The sequence below is a fragment of the Epinephelus moara genome, chromosome 18 (genome assembly GCF_006386435.1).
Source record: "Epinephelus moara isolate mb chromosome 18, YSFRI_EMoa_1.0, whole genome shotgun sequence".
NCBI lineage: Eukaryota > Metazoa > Chordata > Actinopteri > Perciformes > Serranidae > Epinephelus > Epinephelus moara.
Window position 1 is genome coordinate 15,079,852 of NC_065523.1, and position 17,245 is coordinate 15,097,096.

The 17,245-nt window shown below is 42.5% G+C and overlaps 1 protein-coding gene across 4 annotated transcripts in view; it reads right to left on the reverse strand.

The window, feature by feature from the left end:
- The window catches only part of si:ch211-198m17.1 (uncharacterized), a 21,816-nt gene extending 6,731 nt beyond the window's left edge, over positions 1 to 15,085 (reverse strand). For 2 of the 4 annotated variants that reach the window (XM_050069904.1, XM_050069905.1), the window contains exons 1-2: positions 1,478 to 3,826; positions 518 to 1,078 (exon numbers count right to left, since the gene is read on the reverse strand). In XM_050069904.1, coding sequence (XP_049925861.1) covers positions 518 to 1,078; positions 1,478 to 2,879 — 1,963 coding nt within the window. In that variant the 5' untranslated portion in view covers positions 2,880 to 3,826. Of the gene's footprint in view, positions 1 to 517; positions 1,079 to 1,477; positions 3,827 to 4,059; positions 4,315 to 14,886 lie in introns of those variants that run through there. The other 2 variants (XM_050069907.1, XM_050069906.1) reach the window with 2 other exon arrangements.
- Positions 15,086 to 17,245: the final 2,160 nt, after the last annotated feature.

Consider the following 17,245-nt stretch of genomic DNA (forward strand, 5'->3'; position numbering starts at 1 on the left):
CCGATGACATCACACACGCCGTGAAAGATGACCGGGGATAATTGGTGAGTACCAGCGTGTAGCGTGTACCAGGCATAATGCAAGTCCTGAGTCTGAAATATGTCTGTCAGTGAGTCCTACTCCACCTATTTAGACTGGCTTCTTTCAGACTGATAGGTTTAACATTATCTCCGTTATTAGAACTAAACGACAGCCGTTGCTGTTTCGGAGCTGAAGGACCAGCGTTCTAAAAGTAACGGAAGTAACTGATGTCTTGTTTGAAAATGTATTTAAGTATTTGATTACTCAAACAGCAAACTAACGCGTTAGGTTACTCGTTACTGCAAAAACTAATCAAAGTACTCTAACGTTACTTTTTAACGCGTTATACCCAACTCTGATTGTAAACCATTTTAGCACAAAAACATGCAGGACCTTGTGTATGCAGGATTTAATTCCACTCAGGAAATCTGTTAAATTTTTCTAGTCAGTAGATGACACCATGCACCTGAAACTTGAACCTTTGAATGATACGAACCTATGGCTGGAGGGATGGGTGGGGCTGCTGTGGTGGAGTTGGTGGTGATGTCTGTTGGTCGCAGGGTCGTACCAGTAGTGATAGTGGTACCAGTAGTAATGGTGGTGGTGATGATGGGGGCTGGAGTGGTGGTAGTATTTTTGGTAGTGATATCTGTTGGTCGTATGGTGGTACCAGTAGTGATGGTGGTGTTGGGGGCTGAAGTGGTGGTGGTAGCATTTTTGGTGGTGATGTCTGTTGGTCGCAGGGTGGTACCAGTGATGGTGGTACCGGTAGTGATGGTGGTGATGGGGGCTGGAGTGGTGGTAGTATTTTTGCTAGTGACGTCTGTTGGTCGTAGGGTTGTACCAGTAGTAATGGTAGTGCCAGTAGTGATGGTGGTGTTGGGGGCTGGAGTGGTGGTAGCATTTTTGGTGGTGATGTCTGTTGGTCGCAGGGTGGTTCCAGTGATGGTGGTACCAGTAGAGATAGTAGTGGCGGAGGTTGGTGTGGTGGTGGATGAGGCTGTTGTAGTGCCATTAGCTGTTTCAGTTGAATGAGTCAAAGTGGTGTGGCCAGTAACTGTAACATAAATATATATACATATACATATATATATAGATCAGTCCAAGGACATTGAAATAGAAACACAGCCAACATCAGTGTCTAATAGAGCTAGTCAGCAAATGTAAGCACACTAAACTAAGGTGGTGAGCCCTGGTAAACATACCTTCTAAGCATCACCCTGTTAGCACTGTCATTGTGAAATTGTTAGTATGCTAATGTTAGTATTGACTGCAAAGGTTCAAAGGTTCAAAGGTTCAAAGATTCGGAGACTTACTCCAAAAGACTGCATCTATCATCCCACTTGTAAAATGGCTTGATGCAGCATGGTCCTCACTAAATTCCTACTCACCTGCATGTTATAGTACATTAATCTGTATGAACACACATCAACACTCATCATGCTGTTAGTCCTACCTCCTGAGGTGGTTGTTGAGGGACTAGGGGTGGTGGTATTTCCAGTGGGGGATGCGGTGCTACTGCCTGGGGAGGTATTTGTAGGGAGTGAACTGGAGGTGGAGATGGAGGTAGGTGAAGAGGAAGGGGTTCCAGCTGTGAGTGTTGTGTGTGTGGTGACAGCGGAGGATAGGGGTGTGGTGGTGGATGCAGGAGTCTCAGGAGAGGGGTTAGTAGAGTTTGTTAGTGTAGTTGTAGTTAGAACAGCTGAAGTGGTTATTGTTGTGATGGTCTCGTTGACGGTGTGTGTGATTGGTGCACTTGTAGTTGTCTCATTGACGGTGTGTGTGATCGGTGCACTTGTAGTGGTCTCGTTGACGGTGTGTGTAATTGGTGCACTTGTAGTGGTCTCGTTGATGGTGTGTGTGATCGGTGCACTTGTAGTTGTCTCGTTGACAGTGTGTGTAATTGGCGCACTTGTAGTGGTCTCGTTGGTGTGTGTGATCGGTGCACTCGTAGTCGTCGTATTGCTGGTGTGTGTGATCGGTGCACTCGTAGTGGTCTCGTTGATGGTGTGTGTGATTGGTGCACTTGTAGTTGTCTCATTGACAGTGTTTGTGATCGGTGCACTTGTAGTTGTCTCGTTGTTGGTGTGTGTGATCGGTACACTTGTAGTGGTCTCGTTGACGGTGTGTGTGATTGGTGCACTTGTAGTTGTCTCGTTGACGGTGTTTGTGATCGGTGCACTTGTAGTTGTCTCGTTGTTGGTGTGTGTGATTGGCGCACTTGAAGTTGTCTCGTTGCTGGTGTGTGTAATTGGTGCACTTGTAGTTGTCTCATTGACGGTGTGTGTGATCGGCGCACTTGTAGTTGTCTCGTTGACGGTGTGTGTAATTGGTGCACTTGTAGTGGTCTCATTGACAGTGTTTGTGATCGGTGCACTTGTAGTTGTCTCGTTGACGGTGTGTGTAATTGGTGCACTTGTAGTGGTCTCGTTGTTGGTGTGTGTGATCGGTGCACTCGTAGTTGTCGTGTTGCTGGTGTGTGTGATTGGTGCACTTGTAGTGGTCTCGTTGACAGTGTGTGTGATTGGTGCATTTGTAGTTGTCTCATTGACGGTGTTTGTGATCGGTGCACTTGTAGTTGTCTCATTGTTGGTGTGTGTGATCGGTGCACTCGTAGTTGTCTCGTTGACAGTGTGTGTGATCGGTGCACTTGTAGTTGTCTCGTTGACGGTGTGTGTAATTGGTGCACTTGTAGTGGTCTCGTTGACGGTGTGTGTGATCGGTGCACTTGTAGTGGTCTCGTTGATGGTGTGTGTGATCGGTGCATTTGTAGTGGTCTCGTTGTTGGTGTGTGTGATCGGTGCACTTATAGTTGTCTCGTTGACGGTGTGTGTGATCGGTGCAATCGTAGTCGTCATGTTGCTGGTGTGTGTGATCGGTGCACTCGTCGTGGTCTCGTTGACGGTGTGTGTGATTGGTGCACTTGTAGTTGTCTCATTGACGGTGTGTGTGATTGGTGCACTTGTAGTTGTCTCGTTGCTGGTGTGTGTGATTGGTGCACTTGTAGTTGTCTCATTGCTGGTGTGTGTGATCGGTGCACTCGTAGTTGTCTCGTTACTAGTGTGTGTGATTGGTACACTTGTAGTGGTCTCATTGTTGGTGTGTGTGATCAGTGCACTTGTAGTTGTCTCGTTGACGGTGTGTGTGATCGGTGCACTTGTTGTTGTCTCGTTGACGGTGTGTGTAATTGGTTCACTTGTAGTGGTCTCGTTGACGGTGTGTGTTATCAGCGCACTCGTAGTTGTCTCGTTGCTGGTATGTGTGATCGGTGCACTTGTAGTTGTTTCACTGCTGGTATGTGTGATCGGTGCACTTGTAGTTGTCTCGTTACTGGTGTGTGTGATCGGTGCATTTGTAGTGGTCTCGTTGCTGGTATGTGTGATTGGTGCACTCGTAGTTGTCTCGTTACTGGTGTGTGTGATCGGTGCACTCGTAGTGGTCTCGTTGCTGGTGTGTGTGACCAGTGCACTTGCAGTTGTTTCGTTGCTGGTATGTGTGATCGGTGCACTTGTAGTTGTCTCGTTGTTGGTGTGTGTGATCGGTGCATTTGTAGTTGTCTCGTTGCTAGTGTGTGTGATTGGTGCACTTGCAGTGGTCTCGTTGCTGGTGTGTGTGATCGGTGCACTCGTAGTTGTCTCGTTGACGGTGTGTGTAATTGGTGCACTTGTAGTTGTCTCATTGACGGTGTGTGTGATCGGTGCACTTGTAGTTGTCTCGTTGACGGTGTGTGTGATCGGTGCACTTGTAGTTGTCTCGTTGCTGCTGTGTGTGGCCGGTGCACTTGTAGTGGTCTCGTTGACGGTGTGTGTAATTGGTGCATTGTAGTGGTCTCGTTGACGGTGTGTGTAATTGGTGCACTTGTAGTAGTCTCGTTGACGGTGTGTGTTATCGGCGCACTCGTAATTGTCTCGTTGTTGGTGTGTGTGATGCGTGCACTTGTAGTTGTCTCGTTGCTGGTGTGTGTGATGCGTGCACTTGTAGTTATGTCGCTGCTGGTGTGTGTGATTGGTGGAGTGTTATCTGGAGCAGGTGTTGTACTTGTATTCTCACTGGTGGTGTTGGGTTGGCTTGTCTCTGGGCTTGCAGTGGACAGCGGTGAACCTGTGGTTGGAGCTGATGGAGAGTCAGTTGGACTGCTGGTGGTGACGTTATTGTGCTCAGTAAAAGTGCTGATGACTGATGGGGTTGAAGTTGGTAAACTGCTGGTTGAGTAGCTGCTGCTTGAATTTGAGCTCGCAGTTACAGCAGGAGTTACGTTGACATTTTGTGTTAGGGGATCTGTTGTAGTCATTCCTATAGTCAAAACAAAAGCAAGAAAAATAATCAATGTGTGATACACAGCAATACTACCATTACTGAAGTCATGTTTGTGTCCAACAAATAACGGCAATTCCATTATTCACCTGGGTAGGTAACATACCGATTCTATGTAAGGGGATACTGTCTGACGAGGTGTCCATTATCAGGAATTAATGGGTGACAGGGGGACCAGAACAGCTGCCTCTGCTGAATCTAACAATTCCTAATTATGGACACCTCATCATCATGCTTGTAGCATGGTCACTTGCCAAAGTAAAAAAAAAAGATTATCTATTTGTAAGGCAACAATACTTGGGCAGCTCAGGAGTCCAAGACACATTTCCCTACGGGGACAATAAGGTATATTGTACCGTATCACATCGCATTATATCGGATCACATCGGATCATATCGTATCGTATTTATATGTTCATGCTTTTTACAATCAAAATCTAAAGTTTTTCATGAGCTATTATTCAGTTTCTGTGGTAAAACCTGAGGGTTTGACTGACACCTAGAAAAATCATAATGGAAACAATGGTCACTACTCCAGTAAATAAGACTCATAACTGAGCCAGAAAGCAAACATTATGCTAGCACAATTCAAAGTGAATTACACTGCGTACAATTGAAAAATAGTAACTACACTTTAACAGTAAGTTTAACAACACCACTAGCTAGCTATACAGCCATGTACATGTCCCCAAATCAAATCAAGACACTCAGAAACAAATGATAGGCTGTGTGTACTGTCAACTGAAGCCTGAAGTAGTGTGTTGAATCGCTTATGTAATATAAAGTATCAGTAAGTTCAGAGGGGCAGTGTATTTCTTGCAGTTTGTATGTTACAGTCACCCTCCTGTGTTGTTTACGGAATAAAGCACTGATGGACTGCACTTAGTGTTGTAAATAAATTGTAAACAAAGGCTTTGTTTGCGTCCCTGTTGCTATGGTTACTCATATTAGACACAAGCTGATAATATCATGCAGCCAGCACATTCATTTAAAACATTGAGCAGACAGTTTCACCGGAAACCGCTTAGTAGGTGTCCTATATCAGGAATTAATGGACATCCTGCAGCCAATCAGAATCAAGTATAACACAGCTTACTCACTGCCTGCCGCTAATGAGAGTGGTGAGAGTGAACCAAAACATAAAGCTGAGGACCATATAACCAAAATCATCAGCTAAAGGATGCTAAAATACTCTGGTGAGGTGAGAGAAACTGCAGTAATCCTGTGTGGTTTCATCACAACGAGCGACACCGTTAGTCATTTGATTCATTGTTATTATACAAATATTGATAGAAGCAGCTCTGAGCTGTATAGCATCCACATCACAGTTTATCAGCTTAATTGTTCATGCTAATTACTGGGGGAAAATAATGCATTAATTAGCAAATATTTCCATGTCAATGCGTTTGTATTCACATGCTCACATTCACAGCAAATAGGAGCTCTGAATATTAACTCAGTGTGCAGAATATAATTAGATCATGTGCTTTTTACAGGAAGCTGCTTGTTTAAGTGTGGCGTATCTGTAATAATATATATTTCACCAAAATGTGTCTATAAACAGACTGATGCCAACACTGAACATAAGGCCATGTACACTGTCCACTACAATAAGAGGAAAAAAAGGTATGATTATTATCAAGTAAGATATTGCTGCTGTCTGACTTTCATTTTCAAGATGACAACTTTTCAGACCTCATCATGGGATGTTCCAAAAATCGCAGGAGTTAAAGCTGTACTCAGAGGTTGTGTCTTGAATAAACATTAACAGCAAGTGCGTAAAGAGTTGACAAAAGCTGTGACTCAGCAGATAAGAAGTACCGCAAGTGACGGCTGTTTACAACACCAAGATGTGTCAGTCACAAGTGCCACCCGCTTCATTTGACCGTCTTAAAAGAAAGAGCTGCGTTCTGTTTGTTCAGTGTGTCGTGACGCCTGTTCCCGTTTAGCCTGCTCCCACTCTTCACTTTGTGTTCAGGGGGGAACAGAGGAGCCAGAGGGCAGCTTGAGGAGCGGTACAAACACTAGGAGGTCTTTGATAATGGCTTAGCCCGTTTACCTCGTCTCCTCATCTGTATGCGTTGAATGATTACATTCAAAGCTCCTTCTCAGCAGCCACAGAGGGAACATATTACTGATGGGTGGACACCTTGCACAAACAGTTTTCTCCAGTAAGTCATCTCAAAAGCACAAGGAAATAGCAAGAAAACCAAGACTAATATCAGATCCTGGGCGTGATCTGATTATTTTCTGTGCCCTGTGTGACCTAATGTCTTTATCGCTTGGTAACCAAAACTCATTTAGCGATGAAAAACCACAGGCTCCTTTCACCCTGTGACAAGAAGCTTGTATGAGTATGATGAGCTTGATGTGTACACACACACGCCCTTACCCACCTTCAAAAATTTGTATTCAGGGAGTGGAATAAGACATTAAGCAATCGACGATGATAGATGAGGAAGTGATGGAAGGTGGGAAAGACATATGTACCGTCAGGTGACGTTTTAATGGTCATAAAGTAAAGGAGTGGCAGAGTAAAGCATCTATATATGAAGTGGCATGGCGTGAGATCATTGCTGTAAAACACACATGTATCAATTTGTGAGTGGCTCGTCTCGTCAAGACTTAAGGGCAATGGACTAATCTTATTGTAGGACCAGAGATCAAGATTAATGAAAAACCTCTTAAATCCAGTCTTAGATCCAGTCGACCCTGCCTTGATTATCCCTGTGTTACATTTTAGTAGAGTATCAGTTGCATGCTTTTGTGTATCCATGAACGACTGAGTTGAAGGTTAAGCATTTCACCTCATTCCTGCATACCTTACATTCTATTAAATCTCAAAGGCAAACCTTTTATCTAATTGTATCATCACATTTTAACCGTTTTTCAGATGCCTGTTGCTTAATTGCAGCTCCTACATGTGTGTGACCTGCTCTACTACAGAATCTGGGCGCCATGCCAGTGTCAGAGCCGGCAGGTAGATCTGTGAGCTGAAGAAAACGCAGAAATCTAGTTTTTAACACACACTATCAATCAACCCTGAGACAGCTGTTCAGAAGTAAAAGAGCACCATTTACTCTGATGGTGTGTAGACTCATAAACTCTGTCAGGGAGCCTTATCAGCTCTGTGTGTGCCTGTGGAGAAACCACTTTCTTATCAACATCTCCACGTTATTGACAGAATGGAAAGTTTTCAGTGGAACAGTCTCTCTCTGTGTCTTGACTAATGATACCCTAAATCTAATCTTAATTAATTAATTAGACTGAGATAGAGAAAGAGATATATATTCGACAAATACCTCTGGAAGGCCTTATTACTGAATAAAACTACACTTCTATGACAAAACTATTGCCATATTATGAGGAGATATCGGACTCGATTACCTCTGCCAAGATATGTTATGTTATGTGATATTTTTTAGGTTGTTTGTCTGTTTCTCAGCAGGCTTCCGGAAAAACTACTGGCCATATTTTCATAAAAATGGTGGAAGGGTGTGGCATGGGCCAAAGAACAACCACAGACTTTATTAAGTAATGGCATTAACCACCGTGACATTACCCATTGGTTTGGATTGGATTGGATTTGGATTTTGAAGCCTTGAGTTTGGCAATTTCTGAAGCCAGAAGTGACCATATTTGGATGAGAGGGCGGAGCTGTGGAGGGGCGAGGGGTGGATCAGACTTAGAACTCAAGGACAATAGTGAGAGCCTACCAATCTAAAGGATACTTTGCCTATTTTCAAACAGGTCTGTGTGGGAGCTGGCGGCACCTTAGTACCTTTCATCTCACACGGTCCCCACACCGCAGTGAAAACAGACTCAGCAAAGTGTCCCTTTAATTACACATAACTTAAAGCCTTAACTAAAATTAAATGTTATATATAAAAAAATAATTTTCCGCCTATATTGTTGTCATAAATGTTTTATAATGTTAGTTTTAGAGACCTAAACATGTTTATTTCTGCTGTTATGTTGGGGATTTTAACACAAAGATCTTTGGGGATCGACACACTTTTGGAGCCAGCCTCAAGTGGCCATTCAAGGCACTGCAGTTTTTGGCACCTCTGCACTGGCTTAATTTTTTGTGGATAGAGCCCATTAAATTTTGGTGTGGATCCAAATTTACAGGGCGGATTTGTTAAGTATTTTTGGCTTTCATTAACACTACAAGATAGGACATTGGGCCTTGGCAGAGGTCTGAGCTCTTCGAGTGCCCTTCTAGTTAGTAAATGTTGAGAATGCTTACATGCTAAGATGTTTAACATGGTAAACATAATACCTGCTTCATGTTAGCATTGTCTTAAATCCGCTAACATGGATAAAGTGTTTTGCTTGCTAGCAAGCTACCGCTCAAAGAGTAAGCTACTTATAAGACTGCAAGTAACTGACAAAAGCTCTTTATTCTCTTTCATTCAATTGAATTTCTGCTCATTTAATGTGAAGCAAATAATCCAAAAACTATTCTGAGATTGTTAAATGTTAAACTAGTGAACAAAAATTGTTGCTAGTGATGTTTCGAATAAGGGCACAGAGATGCTAAGTCCCTCCCCTTTCAATGGACCACTATAGGGCTTTATTTTAGAAAAAATTCTATGGTTAGACACTATGGAGACATTTTTTAATTCAGTTTGATGGTGCCATAAATGACACATGATATTTGTCAATGTAAAAAATAATTTTGCAAGTTAAGAAAGTTGCACTTGGTTGCAAAACTGCTGATGTGCGACTGCGACTTTCTTGACTTGTGTAATTCACGGCACAATTCAAACCAGATAAAAAAAAGATTTATCTCATATCATTGACAACTGCGCATATGTTTTTGCAAAATAAAGTCCTATGGGGGACACCAGAGGAAATACACTACAACCCACATTTGGTTACCTAAGGCTGTTACGTTGATCCTCTATGTTGTAAGCGTTAAATTAATGCCAGATGTAGTAAATACCTTGGCAGCAGTGACAAATTATGAAATCCACAGGTGTGATTTATATGCCATCTTTAAAGATCCAAATCATTATACTATTGTAATCCTTATCACCTTCTACGCGTACAGAAGAGACCATGACAATCAGAGAGCATCGGAGGGGAAGAAAGGCTTTTGTTTGGAGTCTCATCTGTCAGTACTGCCAGTGGAAAACAATACCACGGGGTTTTGTGGCGTGATGACATTTGTGGAGTTCCCTAGATTCTTGTGATGCATCTAGTGACATTTTTGATATGAGATTAGCAGTACAATCTCATTTAAGTCTACATTACCACAGTACACTGACCTTAAAGGCTAATGGTGTTCCATGTAGCCTTGATACGCAATGATGACGGTGTGATTATGGTCTGATGTTGCTATTGGAAGGAGGCTGAGACCTTGAAAATGATACCATCTTAAACAAAGACTCTTGACGTGGTGAGGAATTACTGATATCTACCTACAAGTCATAAATAAAACAGATACAGATACCACAAGAATGTTATGGTCTCATCATAAAAACTATTTATAGACACGGGGGAAGTGATGGACAAAAAGGAAATTGTCACAATAAAGAAGATGAGTGCACATGGCTTAACAAGAACAAACTGCTTCTTCTTCCACTGTCATTTTCACACTGATGATTGCTTCCACCATGAAAGTTCAGCGTTGCTTCTCCATTTCCACTTACATGTAAATGTCAGCAATAAATAAAGTGCATGGACACATCTGCGACAAGTTTCACAAAGAATCCTAACGCCTTAGTCAAAGACTGATACCACAATAGCTGCAACAGTGTGTGTTTAAACTTCTCCCACTTCACCACAGACCGCAGCATTTCTTCAACTACATGTTAGCAGCCCAACCCCTTTGTTTTTGGGACTTAAACAAGGCTGCCAGTGATTTTTTTACGCCTTCTGTGATGTTGAAGTTATCCATACTGGAAACATTTATGAAACCCACATGAGACAATGTAAACCAGCCGTCAGTTAGCGTAATACACTTGAAACAGTGGAGCAATTAAGAGACTACTCTGCGTTGCACATGGAGCCGAGAGCCTTGTCTCTAAGGATTTAACCTACAGCCGGATAATCCCCTGCAGACACAAAAGGGATGACTGGGTCAGGCTGGGTGACAACTGGGTCTAAGGTCGGCCTGCAAGCACATATTCGGGAGGATGTGGATAAGAAGGTCCGGGTCTACCCACTGAGTCCTTCGGTCCAACCTGCTGCTTGGTTTGACAAAGTAAGTATAACTGTAGCTGAAGCCTCTTAAAAGCTGCCACGCCTCCCCACGTCTATCTTTCTTGACATTGAAATCAAACGAGTGCACTGTTGCCAAGGAGATGTTTGCTTCCAGCTGTCAAAGCTTCGCCTCACTTCAAACCACGAACAGTAACAGGAGCAGAGAGAGACAGACGTTAGTGTTGATGCTTCTGTTTCAACGCTGCGCTGCACTTCAGGGGATTTTCTATTCAGGCAAGACAATAGCACTCCTGTGAAGTAACTGCTCACAAACTGAATGTCAGATCCAGTTCCCCTAACACATGCCCTGAACTTCCTGTCCACGCCACCACTCCTCAAGAATAAATCTGTATTAATTACGCACCACAAGGATTCCTGAGCAGTCCAGACAGCTGCAAACAAACATTCCCCTGGTTTCTCAATGTTGGGCCATGAAATATTTCCAATTTTTTCAGGATTAAAGGGAAAGTGCGTTCCTCAAATAATTCTTCATCGCATCCAGCAGCACTGCAAGATGGACCTGATTAAAGAATGCACACAGAGCAGGAGATGAACTGACAGGTTTTGACACAACAGTCAGGAAGAGCCTGAGGCCACAAGGCAGCATCTCATTAGGACACAGAGGAGTCATGTGGAGAGCTGACCTATAGTGTGTGTGTGTGTGTGTGTGTGTGTGTGTGTGTGTTTCAGAAATCATGCAGTATGACATCTGAAACAAGCTGATTAAAGACAAAAATGCTGGAGGCACACTGGACTACAGCTCACAGCTAATTACTGGTCACACTTTTGGTCCCCTCTGCCAGCTAATGAGAGTCACCGTGTCTTACACACTGCTTTATGAGCTCCTGGTATTTAAAGGTGCCCATCTCTAGCGTTACAAAAATCCTCATGATACACCGACAGATACACACAGGTCAGGTCACAGGTTTCCTTGAGGGGAAAGCAGGCCTGAGGGCTGCCACATCAAAGCGACACAGCCGGGTCAGCAGGGGCGACCTCACAAGACTGAGAGGAAGCTTTAAGTTTCATCAACCAACAGTCTGTCATCCTGCTGAGCGTCTCATGTCAACAGTCCTGATCAGAGGATACACTATTGGCTTGTACACTGGAGGTGAATGCCTGGGCAATATGGCTTAAGTCAATATCCAATGTAAGTGAAAACGGTCAATTTGAATATGTACACTCAGTTAGAGCTAAAAAGACTACTTCCTTGATCACTGATTATTGTTTAAGCCTTAAAGGTCATTTAAGGGTAATGCCATAAAACATTATCAGGATTTCATTTAGGAAATTATTAATATTAAGTGTTAGGTGAAACTCCTTTATTAGATCATCACATCTGTGAGTGAGATAACCGGATCTATTAATACTAGTCTATTAATAATAGTGTGTATCATTAACAGATGAGTAATAAAGGTGACTGAGCAAAATTAAAGCCCCATACTCTTTGTCCTGCTAAGACTTTGCTCTCTCTCTCTCTCTCTCTCTCCCATCTGGACAAACTTCATCTTGGCCGTCAGCTCTTCCTGTTGCTGACGAGATAGACTTGATGCCTGACACACACATGTGCAGGCAAAGCTCAGCATTGGGAAGAAAGTCCCGGCTGTTTCACAATTACGAGGACACACAGAGCAGCACAGCAGGCAAATTTAAAGAAGCAGAGCAGATATGTCTCGGTCTCTATTTATTGCGGCTGATGATGTCATACTCTAGATGCTTTTCTTCTGTTGGCCTTTCATCAGACGGTCAACAATTTAAGCGGAGTCCTCAGCAGGACGAGACAGACTGAAATGAGCTCCCTGTATCTGAGCAAACAGAGCTCTTGCACTCTAGTTCGGACGTAACAGATGGCTCCCTGGAGCAGGGCTCACTCGCAGGGCCTCTGCACATATCATATCCAATTAAAGCTCCGCCAGCACATGCTTTCCAATTACAGAGTGAGATTTACTGCCCCGGAGCAGGTCTAATCCAACAGGATGCAGCAGGGACGCAGCGACAGAGGGAGAAAAGCCAGGGAAGAAACTGCAACAAGTGTGCATGACAAGTAGATGTATAGCATATACATGCTCGAATTTCGGAGTGCAGCCAAAGAGGAAGATGAACTCAGTTATCAATATTCACTGGAAACAAAGAAAAGAGGAACTGAGTGATGCAAAAACATCACTGGTGTTCACGGAAACTCAGTTTGTTTTGTAATGCTCATGCTGATAACACAGAAGAACTAAAAATGAAGGGGTTGATAATGTGTGTGAGCTGCAAGGATCACTCCATTAGTGACAGAAATTTTATCTAAAACTATTTTTCCGGCTTTTCAAGTGTGACAATTTTAAGTTTTTTTTAATGTCACATGGCAGTAAAATTGAATATCTTATGGTTTTAGACTGTCAGTCAGACAAAACAAGCAAACTAAAGACATGATTATGGTCTCAGACACATGCCAGCGATTAATGAAGGAAAAATGCTCAAATAAATGTATAGATAAATAGTTGTTAGTTGCAGCCTTACATGAGTCTGCGACCTTTCACGTTCCTTCAACAGGCCGTTAACTCCTGAGCAGACCTTGGATGCTCTAATAATGACCTAATGATGACTAAACAGCAAAACATGACACACGATACGCTGCATGAGGTCTGAGAGAGAAACCAGTAGCAGAGAGAGAAGACAGGAAGGCATTAAACGTGCTCTGCGCCTTTCACTGGAAAATTTCTTCCAGAGGACACAAGAAAATGTGGCGCCAGACTCAGAGGAGGAGGATCGTGACCCTCAGGAGGTCTTTTTTCATCTGGACCTCTTAACTGCCACTTCAGACACACTCAGTCAAACTGCCCCAAACTGGAGCCTCCATCATCTCCCCCAGACTCTGTGTTTCTATACAAGGAGACACATGATGGGAGGGGAACCACACAAACGGCCTGCAGGCGTGCAGCGAGGCTCCAGCACATGACAGAGACTGAATCTAAGTCTTCATACATGGAACCGAAAAACACAGAGATGCACTTCAGAGTGGTCCAAAATGATACAAAAGGGTGACCAATGGATTTAACTGTAGCTAAGCTTAGTGAGTCTGTACAGCGGAGAGCTTATCAGAATTCCTCAGGGCAGCTTCACCACGCTGTCGAGGGGGTCCGCGTATGCACACACAGAGTAAACTTTGTGTGAGGAGTGTGCTGCGCTTCAGGGAGCCGGCTGTTGTTTGACCGATGCCTCCTCGCTGGCATCTGTCCACCCCCAGAGAGCTTTGAGTCACAGTGATGGAGCAGTGAGTCAGAGTTTAAGACGACTTGGGGGGGAAAACCCCATGAATGTGTAGAAAGAAGAAGAAACTTAGACAAAATGTGAGGCAAATGCTCCTACATTTAAAGCAAAGGCTAAAAAGTATTCAGCTAGATAGTCCTCCCTAACAGAAAGTAGATATCTTAACAGGATTTTTATGGGTTACTTATTAATTCAATGATACTACCTCACACAACTATGTCTTTAATTGGATGTCTTGGAAACTTTTAACCCTGTCTGCTTGCTGGAAAAAACATGACGATGATGACAATGATCATAAGTCCAGATGGTTTATCGCTCTATTCCTGACAAAAGTCTGATATGGTGTATTTTTATTTTTATAAAAATACCGTTCATTAGTTTGTGTGCATTTAATAAACTGTAACCTACCTATAAGTGATTTTCTATCACTAACCAACCTACATAATAATAGCTAATAAACATGCTTTGAACACATACATACATTTATAATGTAATGTATGCTAAAGGGAGATTCTTACAAGTGAAGAAAGTTATATAAAAATATTTTCTAATAATCATGGACCATGATTCAAGACGTCACCTTAAACTTAGAACTTAGAAAAGAGGCCAAAAATGCTTTCCATGTACATGAGAAATGTCCTTTTCTACTGAGACTGCCAGATTTTTACATGAACTACATAAAATAATCTTATAAATTGGCATGAATATTACAGCTTAAACGACCCAACAGCATTAAGGTGGTGACAGTTAACCCCACCTTGACCAACTACAACAAAAATGTGACTTGCACACTAAAGAATCAGCAGTAACATTCAATTAATATATTAAAAAAGCAAATAATATACTCAAAGGGGCATTTTTTTCTGCATAATGAACACTAACAGTTTAAATGCATGACGTTTACCATCATGAAATATCCAATATTTCAAGCAAAGGACCACTGAATATTTTTTTTTTTTTATGTGGTGACTACAGTTATACTAGTAATAATAAAAAAAAATATGAAAATGTATTTCCAGGCTTCAACTCAGACTCAGTGAGGCTTCAAACACTTCTCTATTCTAGTGTGGAGGTAAACTTTACTCACCTTTGCTGACAGCGCTGAGAAGAAACACGACAGGCAGATATCTGACAAACATGTTTAAAGTCTTTAGTTGTAAACGGCTCGGCTCAGGAGGACCAGTGAGTTCAGAGGCACCGTGTCCTCTCGGTGTAACGGTGAATGTAACGGTGCTGTACAGACGCTGTTTCCTCCGGGCTGTACTCTCTGCCTGCTACAGGTGGCTCAGACTGAGCGCTGCAGCCTCCGACAGCATTAAAAGCTTTAGTCCCTCCTCTGATTGGTCGGCTCTGCTGTCACTCATCATTACATTACTGGATCTGTACGGCTCTGGACCCACCCACAAACCCCTAAACCTGAACCTTGCATCATCAATATCACAGAAGTAGGCTAAACTAGGCCTACTGTACAAGAAAGGTGTATTTATAGCTGATTGTTTACACACTGAGTGAACAAAGTGCTTTGCTCAAGGAAAACTGGGCAGGGATAGCAACTAATGTCACATGGCAAACACATTCATGAAGCCATTTTAAAATGCTTTAAAAAGACAAATATGACTTGATATCATGATGTAATTCACTGTTAGGATTTTATGGTTGTTAGGGCAATATCAAACAAGACTAGGAGTCGACAGCTATACAAAAACCATCACTGTAGGGCTGTACTTTGGCACTGTAGCTTTGAGCTAAATGCTAAGGTCAACATGCTAACACAAAAGCCAGGTCTCCATTCAAATGTAGAACAAAATTTAATTGATTTTTTTTAATGCATATGATTTTTTTTTTTTTATGCATATAACCTCTGTTGCTAAAAAAAATATGATACCAACATGGAGGTGCCAAAAACTGCAGTTCCTCAAATGGCCACTTGAGGCTGGCATCAAAAGCAGGTCAATCCCCATAGACCCCGATGTTAAAATGCACAACTTTACAGCAGAAATAAACATGTTTAAAGCCTGGTTTTAAAAAAACGGTTTTGGTCTCTATGGCTAATTTCAACATCGAAGACAACTTTTTGTCCCAGTTTTCAAGAGCACAGTGGCAGGTTGCATCTGAGGTTGTTGAGCAACCTTAACAAGCGCTGTACCATAGCCCATTTACCTGAAATCCTGATCTTCTTCCTGGCGCTGTCTGTAAGTGTGTGGGCATATTGTCTGTGGGACAGATGTAAAGCTCTGGCAGCTCTGCACCAAAATGATCAACTTCTCCATATTTATCACAGACTGATATTTACGGAAGAAGGGAAAGATATCTGTCGGCTGTAATTGGTTGGTCCTTGTTACGTGATATGTAGTGTGCTGCTGCATTTATAAGTTGAACTTGTTTTATCTTGGGGCACAGCCGTCTGAAAAATAGGCGCTCCGGAACGCGTGTGCGCCGCTTTGGCATCACTCTGGCATTTCAGTGCACCTGCCGCACATCTACATTGAAAACAATGACTTTGAGGTTGCAAAAAAACTGCATGTGTACAGCCCCTAAGTGAGAGTGAATAATTATATAACTCACCCATTCATTTAAATGTTATCACCTTGGGACACTTATGGATCAAAAAAATCCCTGATGGCATCACATGGCACATCACCTGTACGTTGTAATTCCACATTTGGCCACTGTGTAAATATTGAATTCATTCATTCACCATTAAAGTCATTAGATCGATATCTGTACCAGAAGCCATGACAACCCATCCAATAATTGTCAAGACGCAGGCTATCACAAAAAAAAAAAAAAAAAAAGTAAACTCATGGTGCTGCTAAAGGAAAAGTCAGTATGGTTCATCCTCTGTGGACCATGAATGTCTGGACAACATTCAGTGGCAATCCATCCAGAGGTCGTTGAGATATTTCAGTCTGCAACAAAGACCAACATCTCAAGAGCCACTACATCAGCTTGACTGAAAATACCTTAAACAACGAGGTCACCAGGAACTTAATTTTGAAGTACAACTTGAATGCTTGTAAAAAAGGCCTAGCCTAAAATATATTCCATTGTTGTGCAACCAAGGAAATTCCCCTCATATTTTACAGATCATATCATATTTACTTTCTGTTAATTAATACTTTTAACAATGGACAATGATCCAACATCCAAATAACATAAGACAAATCAAATACCACCTATCTAGAATATTTCCATTCAAATATCAGTCACAGTATAGTGTGTACTAGGGCATTAACAGAAAAGTCGATTTGTCGACGTCAGTGGCACAAGTCGACACCCCCCGGGAAGAGTTGACAAGTCGTGTGTTTTTTCCCCCTCTCTCTCTCTCTCTGTGCTTGTGTACGGAATGCAATCGCTGCCTCTGATTGGCTTACGCTGATACTTTATTCTTGACTTTACCAATAGTCATAGTATTTCATAAAAAGGGCGGTAACATTACTTGGCGC